Source organism: Pseudophryne corroboree, chromosome 6, assembly GCF_028390025.1.
Source record: "Pseudophryne corroboree isolate aPseCor3 chromosome 6, aPseCor3.hap2, whole genome shotgun sequence".
Lineage (NCBI taxonomy): Eukaryota > Metazoa > Chordata > Amphibia > Anura > Myobatrachidae > Pseudophryne > Pseudophryne corroboree.
Window position 1 is genome coordinate 416,080,103 of NC_086449.1, and position 21,076 is coordinate 416,101,178.

Sequence of the window (21,076 nt, forward strand, 5' to 3'; positions counted from 1 at the left end):
ACACATGGAATATCATTTGTTGAGGCTGTCTTCAAGCCTTCGGCAACTGTGTAAAAGACAAATGTTTTGGGCTTTCTCTTAAGCCCATTTGTCTGAATGCAATGTGACTCAATCGTTTGGTGTAATAATACCTTTTAAAGGTGGAGTGGGCCAGCTTGGCTTTAGATTGAGAGTTCACAATGCATGTTTTTTTATCTCTTGGTTTCTTTCTCTGCCATATACATTTACCATAGATACAAAATATATGTACATTTACCATAGATACAAAATATATATACATTTAACATAGATACAAAATATCCTTAATAAAAGTTACAGTACTTTAATCAATAATGTTTGAAATAGGTACAACAGCGGGAGAAAAACATAACTTCTAAACCAAGAAATTGTAGATTGGAACCCATTTAGCTAAATCTTTCTTTATTGAGTTCAGTAAAGGGGTATAATTATAATGAAAAAGTTGACTGTAGTCTTTGGTGTGAGGGTGAGGGATGGTGAAAGATGAAAGCATCCAATCTGTAAAGTATGTATCAAGTACTAAGAGGATATTGAGATAATTTTTTTTTTTTTTTTTTGGGGGGGGGGGAGTACTATCTCAACAATGTATTATCGACAAAAAAGTTAACTTTTGATTAAGTATCATCAGTTGGGATTGAGTAATATCTGGAATAAGCTAATTCCTAACCATGAACAGCTTTCTATTTAAGGGCAACTCTACCTAGTCTCAATTCTCAGACCAAGAACTGAGGAGCAACAGACATTGGGAGAGACTGAGGAAGTGGGGTTGGAGGTATAAGACATAGATTACAGAAACTGCAGAAGTTTTCCTGGAAACTATATTTTTGCAGAATTTGAAACATAAATTGTCAAAATAGCCCATCAAACTCCCTAAACTACTGATGGGACCATATGGCATGGTCATTGCTTTCCTGGTACTCCATGCTCTCTAGGTTTTAAAAAGTAAGATTTTAAATAAAAGGCTGTGGTCATATTCTCTAAGCTGCTTGGTGTCATGGATATTATCGAATGACTGCGTTACAGAAAGGCAGATAGTGTCCACGTGTAAGGTCATGAAATTCTATGGGAACGTTATTAAGTATACAGTGCACCATTCTGTAGAGAAGTCTTGTGAACATGCTTCTAGCAACCTGTTAAAAGCTAGAACAAAGTACAAGATTTAGTCATTAACTGGTGTTGGTCTTCAACACCCATGTGAACAAGCCCTAAGTAAAGGATTGCATATAAGAGCTCAGGCTACTATTTTTTCATAATGAGTGAATAGCCCAAATCTTCTGCTCTCCTGCTGCTTTAATATACACTTAGTTTTCCACCAGAATTTTTAAGTAATAATGATTTAAAATTCATTTAGTCCTCAGCTGGGAGTTATACATTATATAAAAAAAAAAAAAAGTATATTTTGTGGACTTCTCATTAATTGGTCGTCATGCTCACTGTCTGAGTCAAACACCAGAGCTTGTTGTGAAGTATATAGTAAGGCTATTTTTAGAAAGGTGATTTTCATTTTCAGTAATACTATATAATTTTTTCAAGTCTCCATATCTATGAGGATGGAAATTTATGTGGTCCTAACAAACATGGAAAGCAAAAAAGTCTGCAAAAAACGTAAAATTTTGTTCAATAAACATCCATTTTGCAAATAGCATATTATTTTCTGTGTTCTGCTGCAAGATTTAAAGTGGCTAATTTCTTAAAATACTCTCTGCATACTAGCCTACTCTCCTGGAAAGGCCGGGAAGCTCCCAAAAACCGTGTGGCACACCCGGCCCCTGGGGAAGTGGTCAAGTCTCCCGCATCCAGCCGCTACCCCCCTGACCCCCGCATAGGAGGAGCGGTGGGACGATGATGCAATTTACGCTAAATCTAATCTTCGTAGCCCTGTGCCCCGCTTTACAATGTTGGTGATGTGGACATTGTAAAGTGGGGAGCAGGGCTACAGTGATGCAGTCACGTCACCATGCCCCTGTACCGCCTCCTCCACACCCACTCCTGTGTGACTTGCTGGTAATGTGGGCATTGTAAAGTGGGAAGCAGGCAGGGCTATGATGATGCAGTCACATCACCATGCCCCCGTACTGCCTTCCCCACACCCCCCTCCTGTGTGACATGGCTGCTCCTTCCTGGTTGGTAAAAAAATAGTTTAGCGTTCCCCTGTATTTAATGAACCAGCACCGAGTTCATAGATTTGGTCCTGGTCAAATATACGGGAAAAATTACATAAGGGGTCCCCCGTATTTTCAGAACCAGTTCTGGGCTCCGCTAGTAGAGGGGTAATGCCTCAGCCAGGGAACACACTTTGTCAGCCTAAACATTCATCCCTCCTAACTAGTCAGCCCTGGCTGAGGATTTCTGGGGAAGTGGAGACCCCAATAAAGGGGTCCTCCCTCCAGGGCACTGAAGACCTGAGCTGAAGCCTGGGGTTATCCCCGACATCCCTGGTCAGTGGGTGCCGAGTTGATAGCAATCAAAGCAAAATTAGAACTAATATTGTCTTTTATCGGAGGACCTGAGGTCACAGCAAGCCTTCTGTGCATGGTGGGACTTGAAGAGACACCAGCATGTGGGGCATTAAGGGCCTGCTGGTACCTATAGTCCCTCTGTAAAAATAATATTAAAATAAAAACAGGACACACACACTGTTACAGCATAAGTTAAATATATACATACACTCACATACTTGTCCCTGGTGCTGCTTCGGTCCACTTCCCCAGTAGAATCCTGCTACATGTGGGGAAGGGGGATCCATTCTCACCCATCCCTAGGTGAGGCAATCCAGGAGTTAGACATTAGCCAGGCTGTATGTACAGCACATGCAGTACATACAGTGCAGCTCCCATAAATGCTGGAACGCCTGTGGGTTATGTCATTTGCAGTGCCACCAGCCAATCAGCAGTCCCTTCCATGGGAACAGGCCGCTGATTGGCTGTGAGCTGCCTGACTGCCAGTCAGCAGCAGTCAGGCTGCTCACAGCAACTCAGTGGCCTTTTGCCATAGGAGCGGCTGCTGAATTGGATGGTGGTCCTGCAGGGAGTGACCTGCAGACATGCAAATGTATGTGTGACCTCATGTCATGCATGTGCGCAGGTCAGAACCCATACCAGTAGGTATCACTGCTGCCGAAGCAACATTGAAAGATAGTAAAGATGATCATCTCTGATACAGGTAATGTCGTCTCATACTTTTGAACCATAAAGGTTTAAAAATGAGTCACATTACTATAAGTATTCACAAGCACCATATTTATGGGAGGGGGACACTGGTCTTGAGGAGGAGGGAAATAGATGGGGGGGGCAATGTTCTTGATGGGAAAGGGAGGCAGTGAGATGGAGGTTGGAGGATAATACTAGGTTGGAGAAGGGAGGACACCTGCCTGAATGAGAGAGGGGCACTGCGACTAGACTGGCTGGGGGGTTCTTAGGGGGGGGGAGTGAGATAAGGCCAGTGGTCTACTTTGGCAGGACTGGCTGGGTGACAGAGACTGGAATGAGGATGGGGGTGGGTGGGTCAGTGAGATGGAGTAAGAGACTGGGCTGGAGAAGGTAGAGACACTGGAGTCGGGGGATGGTAGCACTGACCTGCGGTTTACTGCTTAGATGGCATACCTGGCCCCACTCACTTGCGCCAGCACCACATACATCCACAGAAGTCTCCTGAGCAGCCCCTCAATTCCACCTGCTGCTGTGATGGGAGATCTTATGTGTCTGGAAGAGACTACCTGTCCTATTCCTTGTGGCCATGTATTTTTTCTTTCATTATACAATTACTTGATTGAGCGCAAATCGCGTCATCGGTCTTCCCAGACATAATTCTAGGGGGAGCCCCACCAACCATTCACACCATTAACAGAGGGATATTGTTATAACCCAATTTATATAAAAATGTTTATACTGTATGTTGGTTCAGTTATCTTTCTTTATGAAATTTTGTGCAGTCTTTTTTCCCCTTTTCTCTAACGTCCTAAGTGGATGCTGGGGACTCCGTAAGGACCATGGGGATAGCGGCTCTGCAGGAGACTGGGCACAAAAGTAAAGCTTTAGAACTACCTGGTGTGCACTGGCTCCTCCGCCTATGACCCTCCTCCAAGCCTCAGTTAGATTTTTGTGCCCGAACGAGAAGGGTGCACACTAGGTGGCTCTCCTGAGCTGCTTAGTGAAAAGTTTAGTTTTAGGTTTTTTATTTTCAGTGAGACCTGCTGGCAACAGGCTCACTGCATCGAGGGACTAAGGGGAGAAGAAGCGAACTCACCTGCGTGCAGAGTGGATTGGGCTTCTTAGGCTACTGGACATTAGCTCCAGAGGGACGATCACAGGCCCAGCCATGGATGGGTCCCAGAGCCGCGCCGCCGGCCCCCTTACAGAGCCAGAAGACAGAAGAGGTCCGGAAAATCGGCGGCAGAAGACGTCCTGTCTTCACCAAGGTAGCGCACAGCACTGCAGCTGTGCGCCATTGCTCCTCAGCACACTTCACACTTCGGTCACTGAGGGTGCAGGGCGCTAGGGGGGGGCGCCCTGAGCAGCAATAAAAACACCTTGGCTGGCGAAAATACATCACATATAGCCCCCAGGGCTATATGGATGAATTTTAACCCCTGCCAGAATCCATAAAAAAGCAGGAGAAAAGTCAGCGAAAAAGGGGCGGAGCCTATCTCCTCAGCACACTGGCGCCATTTTCCCTCACAGCTCAGTTGGAGGGAAGCTCCCCTGGCTCTCCCCTGCAGTCACTACACTACAGAAAGGGTTAAAAAAGAGAGGGGGGCACTAATTAGGCGCAGTATTAACAATACAGCAGCTATAAGGGGAAAAACACTTATATAAGGTTATCCCTGTATATATATAGCGCTCTGGTGTGTGCTGGCAAACTCTCCCTCTGTCTCCCCAAAGGGCTAGTGGGGTCCTGTCCTCTATCAGAGCATTCCCTGTGTGTGTGCTGTGTGTCGGTACGTTTGTGTCGACATGTATGAGGAGAAAAATGATGTGGAGACGGAGCAGATTGCCAGTAATAGTGATGTCACCCCCTAGGGGGTCGACACCTGAGTGGATGAACTGTTGGAAGGAATTACGTGACAGTGTCAGCTCTGTATAAAAGACAGTGGTTGACATGAGACAGCCGGCTACTCAGCTTGTGCCTGTCCAGACGTCTCATAGGCCGTCAGGGGCTCTAAAGCGCCCGTTACCTCAGATGGCAGATATAGACGCCGACACGGATACTGACTCCAGTGTCGACGGTGAAGAGACAAATGTGACTTCCAGTAGGGCCACACGTTACATGATTGAGGCAATGAAAAATGTTTTACACATTTCTGATAATACGAGTACCACCAAAAAGGGGTATTATGTTCGGTGAGGAAAAACTACCTGTAGTTTTCCTGAATCTGAGAAATTAAATGAGGTGTGTGATGATGCGTGGGTTTCCCCCGATAACAACTGATAATTTCTAAAATGTTATTGGCATTATATCCTTTCCCGCCAGAGGTTAGGGTGCGTTGGGAAACACCCCCTAGGGTGGATAAAGCGCTCACACGCTTGTAAGAACAAGGGCTCTACCCTCTCCTGAGATGGCCGCCCTTAAGGATCCTGCTGATAGAAAGCAGGAGGGTATCCTAAAATGTATTTACACACATACTGGTGTTATACTGCGACCAGCAATCGCCTCAGCCTGGATGTGCAATGCTGGTTTGGCGTGGTCGGATTCCCTGACTGAAAATATTGATACCCTAGATAGGGACAGTATATTATTGCCTATAGAGCATTTGAAAGATGCATTTCTATATATGCGTGATGCACAGCGGAATATTTGCCGACTGGCATCAAGTCTAAGTGCGTTGTCCATTTCTACCAGTAGAGGGTTATGGACACGACAGTGGTCAGGTGATGCGGATTCCAAACGGCATTTGGAAGTATTGCCTTATTAAGGGGAGGAGTTATTTGGGGTCGGTCTTTCAGACCTGGTGGCCACGGCAACAGCTGGGAAATCCACGTTTGTACCCCAGGTCGCCTCTCAACATGAGAAGACGCCGTATTATCAGGCGCAGTCTTTTCGTGGACAAGCGGGCAAAAGGTTCCTCATTTCTGCCCCGTGACAGAGGGAGAGGAAAAAGGCTGCAGAAATCAGCCAGTTCCCAGGAACAGAAACCCTCTCCCGCCTCTGCCAAGCCCTCAGTATGACGCTGGGGCTTTACAAGCAGAATCAGGCACGGTGGGGGGCCCGTCTCAATGAATTTCAGCGCGCAGTGGGCTCACTCGCAAGTAGACCCCTGGATCCTTCAGGTGATATCTCAGGGGTACAAATTGGAATTCGAGACGTCTCCCCCTCGCCGTTTCCTAAAGTCGGCTTTACCGATGTCTCCTTCTGACAGGGAGACAGTTTTGGAAGCCATTCACAAGCTGTATTCCCAGCAGGTGATAATCAAGGTACCCCTCCTGCAACAGGGAACGGGGTATTATTCCACACTGTTGTGGTACCGAAGCCGGACGGCTCGGTGAGACCGATTCTAAATCTAAAATCTTTGAACACTTACATACAGAGGTTCAAATTCAAGATTGAGTCACTCAGAGCAGTGATTGCGAACCTGGAAGAAGGGGACTACATGATGTCTCGGGACATCAAGGATGCTTACCTTCATGTCCCAATTTACCCTTCTCACCAAGGGTACCTCAGGTTTATGGTACAGAACTGTCACTATCAGTTCAGACGCTGCCGTATGGATGGTCCACGGCACCCCGGGTCTTTACCAAGGTAATGGCCGAAATGATGATATTCCTTCGAAGGAAGGGAATTTTAGTTATCCCTTACTTGGACGATTCCCTGATAAGGGTAAGATCCAGGGAACAGTTGGAGGTCGGTGTAGCACTATCTCAGGTAGTGTTGCGGCAGCACGATTGGATTCTCAATATTCCAAAATCGCAGCTGGTTCCGACGACTCGTCTTCTGTTCCTAGGGATGATCCTGGACACAGTCCAGAAAAAGGTGTTTCTCCCGGAGGAGAAAGCCAGGGAGTTATCCGAGCTAGTCAGGAACCTCCTAAAACCGAGCCAACTCTCAGTGCATCAATGCACAAGGGTTCTGGGTAAAATGGTGGCTTCCTACGAAGCAATCCCATTCGGCAGATTCCACGCAAGAACTTTCCAGTGGGACCTGCTGGACAAATGGTCCGGGTCGCATCTTCAGATGCATCAGCGGATAACCCTGTCACCAAGGACAAGGGTGTCCCTCCTGTGGTGGTTGCAGAGTGCTCATCTTCTAGAGGGCCGCAGATTCGGCATTCAGGACTGGGTCCTGGTGACCACGGATGCCAGCCTGCGAGGCTGGGGAGCAGTCACACAGGGAAGGAATATCCAGGGCTTATGGTCAAGCCTGGAGACATCTCTTCACATAAATATCCTGAAGCTAAGGGCCATTTACAATGCTCTAAGCTTAGCAAGACCTCTGCTTCAAGGTCAGCCGGTGTTGATCCAGTCGGACAACATCACGGCAGTCACCCACGTAAACAGACAGGGTGGCACAAGAAGCAGGAGGGCAATGGCAGAAGCTGCAAGGATTCTTCGCTGGGCGGAAAATCATGTGATAGCACTGTCAGCAGTATTCATTCCGGGAGTGGACAACTGGGAAGCAGACTTCCTCAGCAGACACGACCTCCACCCGGGAGAGTGGAGACTTCACCCAGAAGTCTTCCACATGATTATAAACCGTTGGGAAAAACTCGACAGGTATTGCGCCAGGTCAAGGGACCCTCAGGCAATAGCTGTAGACGCTCTGGTAACACCGTGGGTGTACCAGTCAGTGTATGTGTTCCCTCCTCTGCCTCTCATACCCAAGGTACTGAGATTGATAAGATGGAGAGGAGTAAGCACTATATTCGTGGCTCCGGATTGGCCAAGAAGGACTTGGTAACCGGAACTTCAAGAGATGCTCACGGAGGATTCGTGGCCTCTACCTCTAAGAAGGGACCTGCTCCAGCAAGGACCCTGTCTGTTCCAAGACTTACCGCGGCTGCGTTTGACGGCATGGCGGTTGAACGCCGGATCCTGAAGAAAAAAAGGCATTCCGGATGAAGTCATCCCTATCCTGATCAAAGCCAGGAAGGATGTAACCGCAAAACATTATCACCGCATTTGGCGAAAATATGTTGCGTGGTGCGAGGCCAGTAAGGCCCGACGGAGGAAATTCAACTGGGTCGATTCCTACATTTCCTGCAAACTGGAGTGTCTATGGGCCTGAAATTGGGGTCCATTAAGGTTCAAATTTCGGCCCTGTCAATTTTCTTCCAAAAAGAACTAGCTTCAGTCCCTGAAGTTCAGACGTTTGTAAAAGGGGTACTGCATATACAGCCTCCTTTTGTGCCTCCAGTGGCACTTTGGGATCTCAATGTAGTTTTTGGGTTCCAAAAGTCACATTGGTTTGAACCACTTAAATCTGTGGAGTTAAAATATCTCACATGGAAAGTGGTCATGCTGTTGGCCCTGGCCTGGGCCAGGCGCGTGTCAGAATTGGCGGCTTTATCCTGTAAAAGCCCTTATCTGATTTTCCATTCGGACAGGGCGGAATTGAGGACTCGTCCTCAGTTTCTCCCTAAGGTGGTTTCAGCGTTTCACCTGAACCAACCTATTGTGGTGCCTGCGGCTACTAGGGACTTGGAGGACTCCAAGTTGCTAGACGTTGTCAGGGCCCTGAAAATATATGTTTCCAGGACGGCTGGAGTCAGAAAATCTGACTCGCTGTTTATCCTGTATGCACCCAACAAGCTGGGTGCTCCTGCTTCTAAGCAGACTATTGCTCGTTGGATTTGTAGTACAATTCAGCTTGCACATTCTGTGGCAGGCCTGCCACAGCCAAAAATCTGTAAATGTCCACTCCACAAGGAAGGTGGGCTCATCTTGGGCGGCTGCCCGAGGGGTCTCGGCTTTACAACTTTGCCGAGCAGCTACTTGGTCAGGAGCAAATACGTTTGTAAAATTCTACAAAATTGATACCCTGGCTGAGGAGGACCTGGAGTTCTCTCATTTGGTGCTGCAGAGTCATCCGCACTCTCCCGCCCGTTTGGGAGCTTTGGTATAATCCCCATGGTCCTTACAGAGTCCCCAGCATCCACTTAGGACGTTAGAGAAAATAAGAATTTACTTACCGATAATTCTATTTCTCGTAGTCCGTAGTGGATGCTGGGCGCCCATCCCAAGTGCGGATTGTCTGCAATACTGGTACATAGTTATTGTTACCAAAAAATCGGGTTATTGCTGTAGTGAGCCATCTTTTCTAGAGGCTCCTCTGTTATCATGCTGTTAACTGGGTTTAGATCACGAGTTATACGGTGTGATTGGTGTGGCTGGTATGAGTCTTACCCGGGATTCAAAATCCTTCCTTATTGTGTACGCTCGTCCGGGCACAGTATCCTAACTGAGGCTTGGAGGAGGGTCATAGGGGGAGGAGCCAGTGCACACCAGGTAGTTCTAAAGCTTTACTTTTGTGCCCAGTCTCCTGCGGAGCCGCTATCCCCATGGTCCTTACGGAGTCCCCAGCATCCACTACGGACTACGAGAAATGGAATTATCGGTAAGTAAATTCTTATTTTACTGTGTCTGGAAGGGGTGTGGATCATAGGGTCGACAGTAACTAGGTCGACAGTCATTAGGTCGACGACTGTTGGTCGACAGTCATTAGGTCGACCACTATTGGTTGACAGTGACTAGGTCGACACCTGAAATAAGTTGGCGCGTTCATTAGGTCGACATGGAAAATGTCAACATGGAAAAAGGTCGGCATGAGTTTTTTAATATTTTTTTGGGGGTCTTTTTCCTCGTAAAGTGACTGGGAACCCCAATTAGTGCACCGTGTCCCATCGCATGGCTAGCTTCACTCGCCATGCTATTCCCAATTAAAGTCCACGTGGATCGTAAACTATGAAAAAGTTTTAAAAAATGGAAAAAAAGTGAAAAACTCATAGACCTTTGCCTTGTCGACCTAGTGACCATGTCCACCTAATAACCATGTCAACCTAATGCATGTCGACCAATAGCGGTCGACCTATTGAGTGTTGACCTAAGTGTAGTCGACCCAAAGACCGGATGCCGTCTGGAAGAGACTGCTGCAGTGCGATCACAGACCCTTTTCAGTGGCATTGCAGACTGGTTCAGAAGAAAACAGACTGGTGTTTACCCAGCCCAGGTGTCAGTCAGGATAAGAATACTTTACAAGTCAGAGATTGCAGAGTGGATATGTGTGATCATGCCACAATAATTACACAGCCTGCTCTTATATATTTCAGTATAAGTGGGCAGGGGTAGCTTAAGCAAAAGCAATTTAATTAAAATGCTATGCAGCTGCCCATGCCACTTGCCTCAGTAAAATATACTGCATCTGTGTTTAGTAATACATGTATTTTTTATTTGATTGTGTTCAGTGTTATATTCATGCAGTTATTGCAACCCCTTACATATACTTGATATGTGTATTGGATTGTATTTATATTAAACTTTGATCAAAAGTCAATGGCTCAATTTTTTATTTTTTTAAAATTTATGCAGAAAGTAGAAATGTCTTATGTTGTTTTTAGGTAATTTTGATTTTCACTGAATTGTATCTTTTTCTTTTTTAGATCTACTTAAAAAACAAACATTTGTACACAGTGGAGGCCAATAATGCACGTCAGTTGGTAGAAAGTGCTGCAACTAATATAGAAAAACTTCTACGGAACCGTTCTAAAGCTCTTGTGGTAAGTGTTTTATTTACCCATAAACAACTGTACAGCTTTTATATTAAATTTATCAATTTGAGAGAAAACTGGATACTTTTTCTTAATCTGTAATATTGCCTAGATGGGAAAGCCAAACATCTTGTTTAACTGTTGAACATTATTTCCAAACTTTCCATCATGGTAAGAAAGCGTTAATTTAGAATTCAGCATAGGGAATTTGTAAATGAAGAAATATCACTTTATCTCCAATTTCTATTTCCTAATCAGTTGTTAGTAAGATACAATCTCTCATACGTTAATCACATACATCTCAAAGGTGTAAATTTACTAAAGCTTCTAAAAATGAAAATATATGATGTTGCCCATATCAGCCAATCAGATTCTCTTTTTAATTTCTCTATTGCATCCTAGAAGATGATAGACATAATTTGAGTGGTTGCTATGGGCAACATCACCTCTTTTCATTTTAAGAAGCTTTAGTAAATGTACTCCAATGTGTCCACACTCACAGGTAGTGCATACACATCTGTTATCATGGCTGGGTACTGTAAGGAATAGGTTACATAAACTACAGGTGCTTCTGCACATTGTTGTTCTAGAGCTACTGTATATATAGAAATTATGTTTCATAATGCAGTTGTTCTTTTCTATAATTTTACATTTCTCCTGACAACATTTATTATACAGTGAGATTGTCAGTGAAAAGATAGTAAAGGTGTCAAATTAAAAATGTTACATTAGAGCTACCAGCTGCAAAATGAATGCATTTTGGGGGTCATTCAGACCTGATCGCACGCTAGGATTTTTTGCTGCGCTGCGATCAGGTCAGAACTGTGCATGCGTATGCACCGCAATGCGCAGGCGCGTTGTATGGATACAAAGCGGTTTGTTGCTGGACGATGAATTGTACGAAGAATCCATTCGCACAGCCGATAGCAAGGAGATTGACAGGAAGAAGGCGTTTGTGGGTGTCAACTGACTGTTTTCTGGGAGTGTTTGGAAAAATGTAGTCTTGTCCAAGCGTTTGCAGAGCAGGTGTCTGACGTCAATTCCGGTCCCGGACACGCTGAAGTGATCACAGCAGCTGAGTAAGTCCTGGGCAACTCAGAAACTGCACAAAACTTTTTTGTACCGCTCGGCTGCACATGCGATCGCACACTTGCAAAGCAAAAATACACTCATTTATGGGCGGCGACTATATGCTCACAGCAGTTCAAAAAACCAAGCCCCTAGCGAGCGATCAGGTTTGAATTAGGCCCTTAATTAGAAAGAAACAGTCAAATGAATATATACAAATAATGTATATTTCTGTATATATGATTTTGTGCTAAATATATTTATTGCAGCATAGAGAATACTTACGATTGTTAAGGTGATAATGATATGTGGTGAAAATGCAAACATTGCATTTGTACAGTGTTGTAAAAGAAATAACATGTTCATCAAATTTAACTGTCCTTGTTCCAACTCTCCTGGGTTCATGAATTTGTTATATTCATATGCTGTGATAGTCAGAACTAAGCAAGAAAATCTACATTTCCCCAATTTATAAGGATGCTATGGAGCCACGAGTCCTAAAACATCAGTTGGTGGTATCCAGGAAAGATCTGAGAAGAAAGCCAGGTTTCCTATATGAATTCATTACTATGGAACTCTGATGTTATGAGAAAAAGCACATTTTGTGTAGGCAAGGCGGGATTGCCCATCTCACATTTCTGGCAAATTGCAGAAGGGCTTTTGGGCTGATGGGACGGTCCAGCTACATAGAGAGACCGGGCTAACTGAACAGCTCAGCCTCCTGGCACTCTGCTTGGCTGTCCAGTTCTCATAGACAGGGACTGGCCCTGCAGCTTGGCTGTCCGACATAGAGATACAGGGTGTGCCCCAGTGAGCCATAACCATTTTCCTGTATCTCACTGAATGTTCACTTAGTGTGTTGGCAGCTAAGTAACTACAGTAGCTTTACTCCTGTCCTCATGTAAAAAATAAAATGGATCAGTACTAGTGCTCACCGTCATAGTGCTTCTTCAACTGAAAGAGTCTAAGGTTGCCCACGAGTGCAATGTGTGATTCTGCCATTTATGATTCTGTATTGGCAGTGAAGCATACTTCTACTATTTCTGAACCATCTGCAAATATGAGGATGAGTAGTTGTAAAAGTAATAATGGTGGTGGGTTTAGAGATAGAAACTGAGGATGCTACTTTGGAAGTGCAGCAGGATGAGGGGGGATAATTATGTACCTGACACTAATGAGGATGTTTATGATGAATGTGTTGGACAAGAAGAAGTTGATAAAATTTAGGAGGATGATGTTGTATTTGTCAAAGTAAGGCAGCCACCCATGACAAAAGTTATTGTCAGAGATACTGTAAGAAGAAGCACATTGCCATGCCTGGACAAAATATGTCAACTTTTCCATACAGATGGGTTCTCCGTTATCTTGACTGTTTCTGCGCCTAGATTGAGGTTTAGTCATGCATAGGCAATAGCTTAGGTTGTTGAGTTTAATCACGGACAGGCGCGTTGAGGCGATACTAGATACTCAGCATGCATTACACATCTCCACCACTGGGTGGCTAATACTCCACTAATCCAGTACTTTAGATTGTATAGCGGTGGATTGATATACAGCCCTGGCAAATGGTCAGTGACGACTGTAATGTTAATAGATGGTGACCAAAGGTCAGACGGAGAGAGTTAAAAAAAAAAAAAAGTTTATACAGACTCAAACGAACATGTTAAATTGTGTATGCAGACGCAACTTATGTGTGAAAGGAAGTATGTACAGTGCATAAATACCGTGCTTTTGAAATACATATATGAGCGTCCGAGTCCCCTAAGGCATAAACCAACACCAATGGGAAGGGGTCGCTCTTTGCAGCACTATTACACATGAACTTGTGAATCTCTCATGAAGCGTCGTGGGATAGCGATGAAGGCTCCTACCTCCCATGCTGAGAGTCCTGGGTTCGAGTCCTAAAGTGCCAACCATTTTTTTTAATGTGTTCCCGTCACATTCACTTTATTATTAATTATTTTTCTGTTATACATTCAATGGAAGGGTGCACAAAGGTTTCACATAAATCAGAGTAAATCTGCAGGAGCGATTCTTTATGCTATATACAAATACACAACGTTAATGAGTATAAATTAGTGTATTCTGACGCAACTAACTGAGCAACACAGTACTGTAGATCGTCGGCATTTGTGTATTGTATATGACCTGAACTCCCTCCCTGTCTATTGCATGACCTGTGCAGGCTCCCAGGGGGGAAGGGCGATGGGGGTAGGGGGAGGCAGTGGAAAATACAGTGCTTTTGAAATATAAGTATGAGTGTCCGAGTCCCCTAAGGCATAAACCAACACCAATGGGAAGGAAGTGCCAACCATTTTTTAATGTGTTCCCGTGACATTTGTTCCTGTGACATTCACTTTATTATTCTTTTTTTCTCTGTTATACATTCAATGAAAGGGTGCACACAGGTTTCACATAAATCAGAGTAAATCTGCAGGAGCGATTCTTTATGCTATATACAAATACACAGCGGTAATGAGTATAAATTAGTGTATTCTGACGCAACTAACTGAGCAACACAGTACTGTAGATCGTCGGCATTTGTGTATTGTACATGACCTGAACTCCCTCCCTGTCTATTGCATGACCTGTGCAAGCTCCCAGAGGGGAAGGTGATGGGGGTAGGGGGAGGCGGTGGAAAATACCGTGCTTTTGAAATACAAGTATGAGTGTCCGAGTCCCCTAAGGCATAAACCAACACCAATGGGAAGGAAGTGCCAACCTTTTTTTTAATGTGTTCCTGTGACATTCACTTTATTATTTTTTTTCTCTGTTATACATTCAATGGAAGGGTGCACACAGGTTTCACATAAATCAGAGTAAATCTGCAGGAGCAATTCTTTACGCTATATACAAATACACAGCGGTAATGAGTATAAATTAGTGTATTCTGACGCAACTAACTGTGCAACACAGTACTGTAGATCGTCGGCGTTTGTGTATTGTACATGACCTGAACTACCTCCCTGTCTATTGCATGACCTGTGCAGGCTCCCAGGGGGGAAGGTGATGGGGGTAGGGGGAGGCGGTGGAAAATACCGTGCTTTTGAAATACAAGTATGAGTGTCCGAGTCCCCTAAGTCAAAAACCAACACCAATGGGAAGGAAGTGCCAACCTTTTTTTTAATGTGTTCCTGTGACATTCACTTTATTATTTTTTTTTCTCTGTTATACATTCAATGAAAGGGTGCACACAGGTTTCACATAAATCAGAGTAAATCTGCAGGAGCGATTCTTTACACTATATACAAATACACAGCGGTTATGAGTATAAATTAGTGTATTCTGACGCAACTAACTGAGCAACACAGTACAGTAGATCGTCGGCGTTTGTGTATTGTACATGACCAGAACTCCCTCCCTGTCTACTGCATGACCTGTGCAGGCTCCCAGGGGTAAAGGGTGATGGGGGTAGGGGGAGGCGGTGGAAAATACAGTGCTTTTGAAATACAATTATGAGCGTCCGAGTCCCCTAAGGCATAAACCAACACCAATGGGAAGGAAGTGCCAACCTTTTTTTTAATGTGTTCCTGTGACATTTGTTCTCGTGACATTCACTTTATTTTTTTTTTCTCTGTTATACATTCAATGGAAGGGTGCAAACAGGTTTCACATAAATCAGAGTAAATCTGCAGGAGCAATTCTTTACGCTATATACAAATACACAGCGGTAATGAGTATAAATTAGTGTATTCTGACGCAACTAACTGAGCAACACAGTACTGTAGATCGTCGGCGTTTGTGTATTGTACATGACCTGAACTCCCACCCTTAGGAGTGTTGCGAAGCCAACAACAAAACAGCAACTGTTGGATGGGACCCAGAAATTTTGGCTAGAAGTACTCACACCTGAACATTGTAATAATTATATAAATCACCTGTATAAAGTATTACCTGTTATAGTTGAAAGAAATGGTCAAGCCACAAATAAATAGTTCTGTACTGTATTTTCTGTATAAAATTTTAATTGATGCATTATTAAAACTGTTTATAAAATTGCCTTTGTCTGAATATTGCATAAGCTAATGTACAATAGTATACATTATACTATACAGTAGTACTGTTATTGATGTGTATGAACAGTTATTTACAGTTTTATAAGTTCTGAATAATAGAGTACTGTACATTTTTGATCAGTACACTACATGAAATCGGATGTTGTAATAAATACTTTTTTTACATTAATATTGATGCTTTTCCAATAATTATTTCATTATACAGTACGGTGTGGTACAGTACATGGGGGTAACTGTACAGTATGATGTGCCTTTATGGGGGAGAATATTGTATACACTAAATGTACAGTAAAAATTTTTTTATTTTTTATTACAAACACACAAATGCATCCCAGACGGAAATCTGCTTTACACAGCAGACAGCTTATAGTGACAGAACTCACTTACTGTATCCCCACCCATAGTCGTGGTATATTTTAGATAGCCTAATGAGACACTCCTGCAGCATTGCCAATGATTCATGTAAAACCTGTGTGCAAACAGTATCTATATTGAATGCAAAGTACAGTAACAGTACAGTATATTACCAGAGCCGTACCTAACCAATATGATGCCCTAGGCTAGATTTTGGCTGATGCCCCCTTGCACAGATGCTACAGTAGTTCCGCCTCTGACCCTGTACCCCTTTCCCAGCACCATCACCCCTCACCCATTTTGGTGCTCCTACCCCCTATATTTTAAATAGGAACAGTGTGCACATTCAGTGCTAGCCCAAAACGGTGCATGTTCTTGCTGGGAAGGGGCATGGCAACACAATAATTCCCCCAGTTGAAATGACACAACACAGCTCTGCAACTTTATTCACATTATATCATGCAATAGTGTCTCTTATTCTCGTTACATCACATGGTAGTACCACATTACTCCTCACAGTAGTGCCCCTTATTCACATTACACTACACCATATTGCTCTTTATTCACATTAGACCACGCAGTAGTGCCCTTTCTTTTCGTTGCGCCACAAAGTACTGTAGTACACCTTATACACATAATGCTGCACATTAGTAATGCATTTCATATTTCAATTTTCTTATTTCATAGAGCCGCAGTCACACACAGAATATAGGCATGCTGCATATCATTTTAATCAGCAGAAGCTGCTTGTGCCCCATTTGACTAGTTTGCCTATGCCTAGGGCGGCTCTGTATATTAAAATAGAAAAAATAATAGTGTCAGTGAAAAAAACACCTCATGACAGATACTGTACACAAGCTCATGTCTAAATATACAGTAAGCAGTGATCCCTTGCCATTGGTTTTAGATTAAGCCCTAATGGCTGGGGGACTTGGCCGCTCACTTACTCTACTGTACTGTATCCCTGACTTCAATAATCCACACTGTTGCTTAAACTCCTTGTTTTGTGTCTGTATACTGTACATTATACAGTATTTATTAATTAATCATTCTACAGGACTTCATTGCCCCTGTGTACTGTTATTTTAGCTAAGGGATTATGACGCTCCTTCAGCATTGGCCCATAGCCTGCAAAACCTAGAGTATGGCGTCGCTCGATCCATAGCCGAGTGCTGCCACACGGCGGGGGTTCACGTGCCTCGGACATTTTGTCAGTTTGCGATGCGATCGAGTCCAGTGTATCGTTATGTGTGCATAGACCTCACTTATCCCTATCGCCCCTGTGTATTTTAGCTAGGGGATTGTGACGCTCCTTCAGCATTGCCCTGTGGCCTGTAAAACCTATGCCGTCGCTCGCTCCATATCCGAGCAATGCCACGAGGTGGAGGTTCACGGGCGACGGTCATTTTGTCAGTTTGCTATGCGATCGAGTCCGGTGTATCGTTATGTGCAGAGACCTCGCTTATCCCTATCGCCTCTGTGTATTTTAGCTAGGGATTGTGACGCTCCTTCATCCTTGCCCTGTGGCCTGTAAAACCTATGCCGTCGCTCGCTCCATATCCGAGCAATGCCACGAGGTGGAGGTTCACGGGCGACGGTCATTTTGTCAGTTTGCTATGCGATCGAGTCCGGTGTATTGTTATGTGCAGAGACCTCACTTATCCCTAACGCCCCTGTGTATTTTAGCTAGGGGATTGTGACGCTCCTTCAGCATTGGCCCATAGCCTGCAAAACTTATGCCGTAGCTTGCTCCATATCCTAGCGATGCCACGAGGTGGGGGTTCACGGGCGACGGTAATTTTGTCAGTTTGCTATGCGATTGAGTCCGGTGTATCGTTATGTGCATAGACCTCGCTTATCCCTATAACCCCTGTGTATTTTAGCTAGGGGATTGTGACGCTCCTTCAGCATTGACCCATAGCCTGCAAAATCTGTCATGTTACTTGCTCTATAGCCAAGTGCCTCCATGGGGCAAGGAGTCACAGACGGTAGCCATTTCAATTGAGTCTGCCCTGCTACAGAATTGTATGTGTACAGTACGGTGCATAGAACCTTAACAGTAGAAACGCTCCTGCAGCTTTGCCCTGGTTTATGTAAAACTTGTGTGCACACTTGTATTGAATGTGAAAGTATACTACAGTACGATAGATATAAAAATAAAAATAATAATAAAGTGTCTGGGAAAAAACTAACATGCATTCATACTTTAGGAATTGAACCCGGGACTCTAAGTATAGGAAGCGTAACGCTTCACCACTCAGACACTTCGCCGCCGACAGATTAATAAATCCATTGGTTTTGATTATGCTGTAATGGCTACGGGATTAGGACGCTAACATACAATATTCCTAACATCAATAGGCAACAATGTACTTCTAACACGTCTATTTGCATCTGTGTACACTACTGGTTTTATGTTGGTTTGTCTGCGGGACTTGGACGCTCACATATTCCTAAAGTACTGTAAATGGACCATATATGCTGTACTATTTGCATCTGTACTGTATATACTGTATGAAATAATGTAGCATAATGAGACGCTGTATATACTGTATGCAGCGTAATGAGATGCACTAGTAAAGTAGTTCTTACTATGTATTTCAGTATTGTATTTTATGGGAGACCACACGCATGCGCAGTGGTGATTGTAAAAACCAATATCTGGTGGGTGATCGCAGGTATTACACATAAAGGTAACGTCAAACGCTCTGTGCGCCTCCATGCAAATAGGCGCGCCTCTCTGTGACTAGGCGCACCTCCCTGCGCCCCGGTACGCTGCGTATGCCCGATCGTGACTAACACCTCAGTCAGTCAAAATAACGGAGGACCCATCTGTATGTAATTTGTTTTTACCTAAATCCTGACATTTGTGATGGCATCTGTTTCCTTTAGAAAACCAAAGCAATTAGAGGTAGTGATCGTAACCGTCTTGGCACCTCATCCGTCATTTGCAGCAAATTCATTCAAATTATCAAAATCTGGAAAGAAAAATCATATAAAATATTAACAAGCAGACCAGCATCAGCTACCAGCAGCATGGATAGAGCACAATCTCCACTTTGAACACCTTCATCATCAAACTTCTCATTAGAGATTAGAGATAGTCCTGCATTCATAGGGGATGGGGCCATAGACTGCACAACCTAGCTCTGTGTAATGAGAGGTGCCACCTTGCTGAGATTGATTGTACTACACATAGAAAAAAAAGGTGGAGGTGAACTACGCAAACATTACTACTCAAAATTTATATATATACAGGTTGAGTATCCCTTATCCAAAATGCTTGGGACCAGAGGTATTTTGGATAACGGATTTTTCCGTATTTTGGAATAATTGCATACCATAATGAGATATCATGGTGATCGGACCTAAGTCTAAGCACAGAATGCATTTATGTTTCATATACACCTTATACACACAGCCAACTTTCTTATCACCTTACTTAGGTGTCTTTTGTTCTGGATGGCCTTTCAGCAGATGACCTGGCACCATAGCCACAGGGGAGTTTCCCTGGTGTCCCTGGACACGTTTAAATATTAGGATTGAAAATCCAACCAATTCCAGAGTCAGAGTTGTCTCCTAACTCCACAAGCCTCAGAGGTTTTAAAAGGTCAAGCGGAAGGGCTTTTGTGTTAAGTGGAGCTCCTGCCTTGTGAGGAGGCTTGGAAAGAGTCTGTTGCCAGGAGTCAAGAGATCCTGTCAGCCCATTTATCTGGAGACCTGGCTCTGTGGAGAGGGTCCAGTATACGTAGTTAAGCGTTTGCTCCATCGGGAGCTGTCCCAGGCGTGTGTCTGGTGTGCCGGCTGGAGCCGGGTGATTAGTCAGCACGCCCTACCTTTGGCGGGTAGAGAACCATCAGGCCAGAAGCAGCCGGGATCAGCAAGTCTTGCAGCAGATCGCCCAGCGGAACCTAATAACCTTGCAAAGGGCCGTGCTCAAGTGCCCTGAGAGGTGACTATTGACTGCTTAGGTGGGTGGAGGGTACTTTTTTGTGTGTTTTTTTTCTTATATAATCTTTACTGTAATTGTTATTAATGCTACCTGTATATATATTGTTCATATTGTGGTTACTGTTTTTATATTGTATGTTTAGTGTATATAAAATAAAGGTGCTCTGGTACCTTGCTATTGCGTGCTTACTGCGGTGATCCCAGAACCTATAGGGACCTCGGGGCCCATGCAGAGCTGTGAACGCTCAAGGCGCAGAGGAGCGATAGGCGAGAATAATGCACATATGAACGTGGGGTCATCACAATACCTACTCATTCACAGGCAGTCTACTCTCTGTATCATTGGCTTCACTAAGAGGCATACTGGTGTCAATTGGTTGGGAAAGGCAGTAATATGATAGCAAAATAGCTTACCCCACTAAGACTCTACTCAGGATTTGTCATTTCTGATAATGCAAGTAACACTGTACAAGCATTATGACTGGGCAAATTTTAAACTGTACCAGGGGGGTAATTCTGAGTTGATCGCAGCAGCTAGTTTGTTAGCAATTGGGCAAAACCATGTGCACTGCAGGTGTGGCAGATATAACATTTGTAGAGAGAGTTAGATTTGGGTGGGTTATTTTGTTTCTGTGCAGGGTAAATACTGGCTGCTTTATTTTTACACTGCAAGTTAGATTTTAGTTTGAATACACCTCACCCACATCTAACTCTCGCTGCACATGTTATATCTGTCCACCCTGCAGTGCACATGGTTTTGCCCAACTGCTAACATATTTGCTGCTGCGATCAACTCAGAATTAGGTCCCATGTTTTGTGCAAACAATAAACTTGGTGATTCACAATTTCTTAAAAAATGACAGGTGCATACAGGAGATTTAGAGTGTGACCAACAACATTTCTGGGCATTTTCAGCATTCAGCAACGTTATGTAGAACATTATAGCAACTGCAATAACAGTACAATTTGTCAT

The 21,076-nt window shown here is 44.0% G+C and overlaps 1 protein-coding gene across 7 annotated transcripts in view; it reads left to right on the forward strand.

Annotated features, from left to right (window-relative positions):
- CACNA2D1 (calcium voltage-gated channel auxiliary subunit alpha2delta 1) overlaps positions 1 to 21,076 on the forward strand; it is a 1,227,493-nt gene that overhangs the window by 304,172 nt on the left and 902,245 nt on the right. For all 7 annotated transcript variants that reach the window (XM_063926939.1, XM_063926941.1, XM_063926940.1 and 4 more), the window contains exon 3: positions 10,607 to 10,723. In XM_063926939.1, coding sequence (XP_063783009.1) covers positions 10,607 to 10,723 — 117 coding nt within the window. The remainder of the gene's footprint in view (positions 1 to 10,606; positions 10,724 to 21,076) is intronic.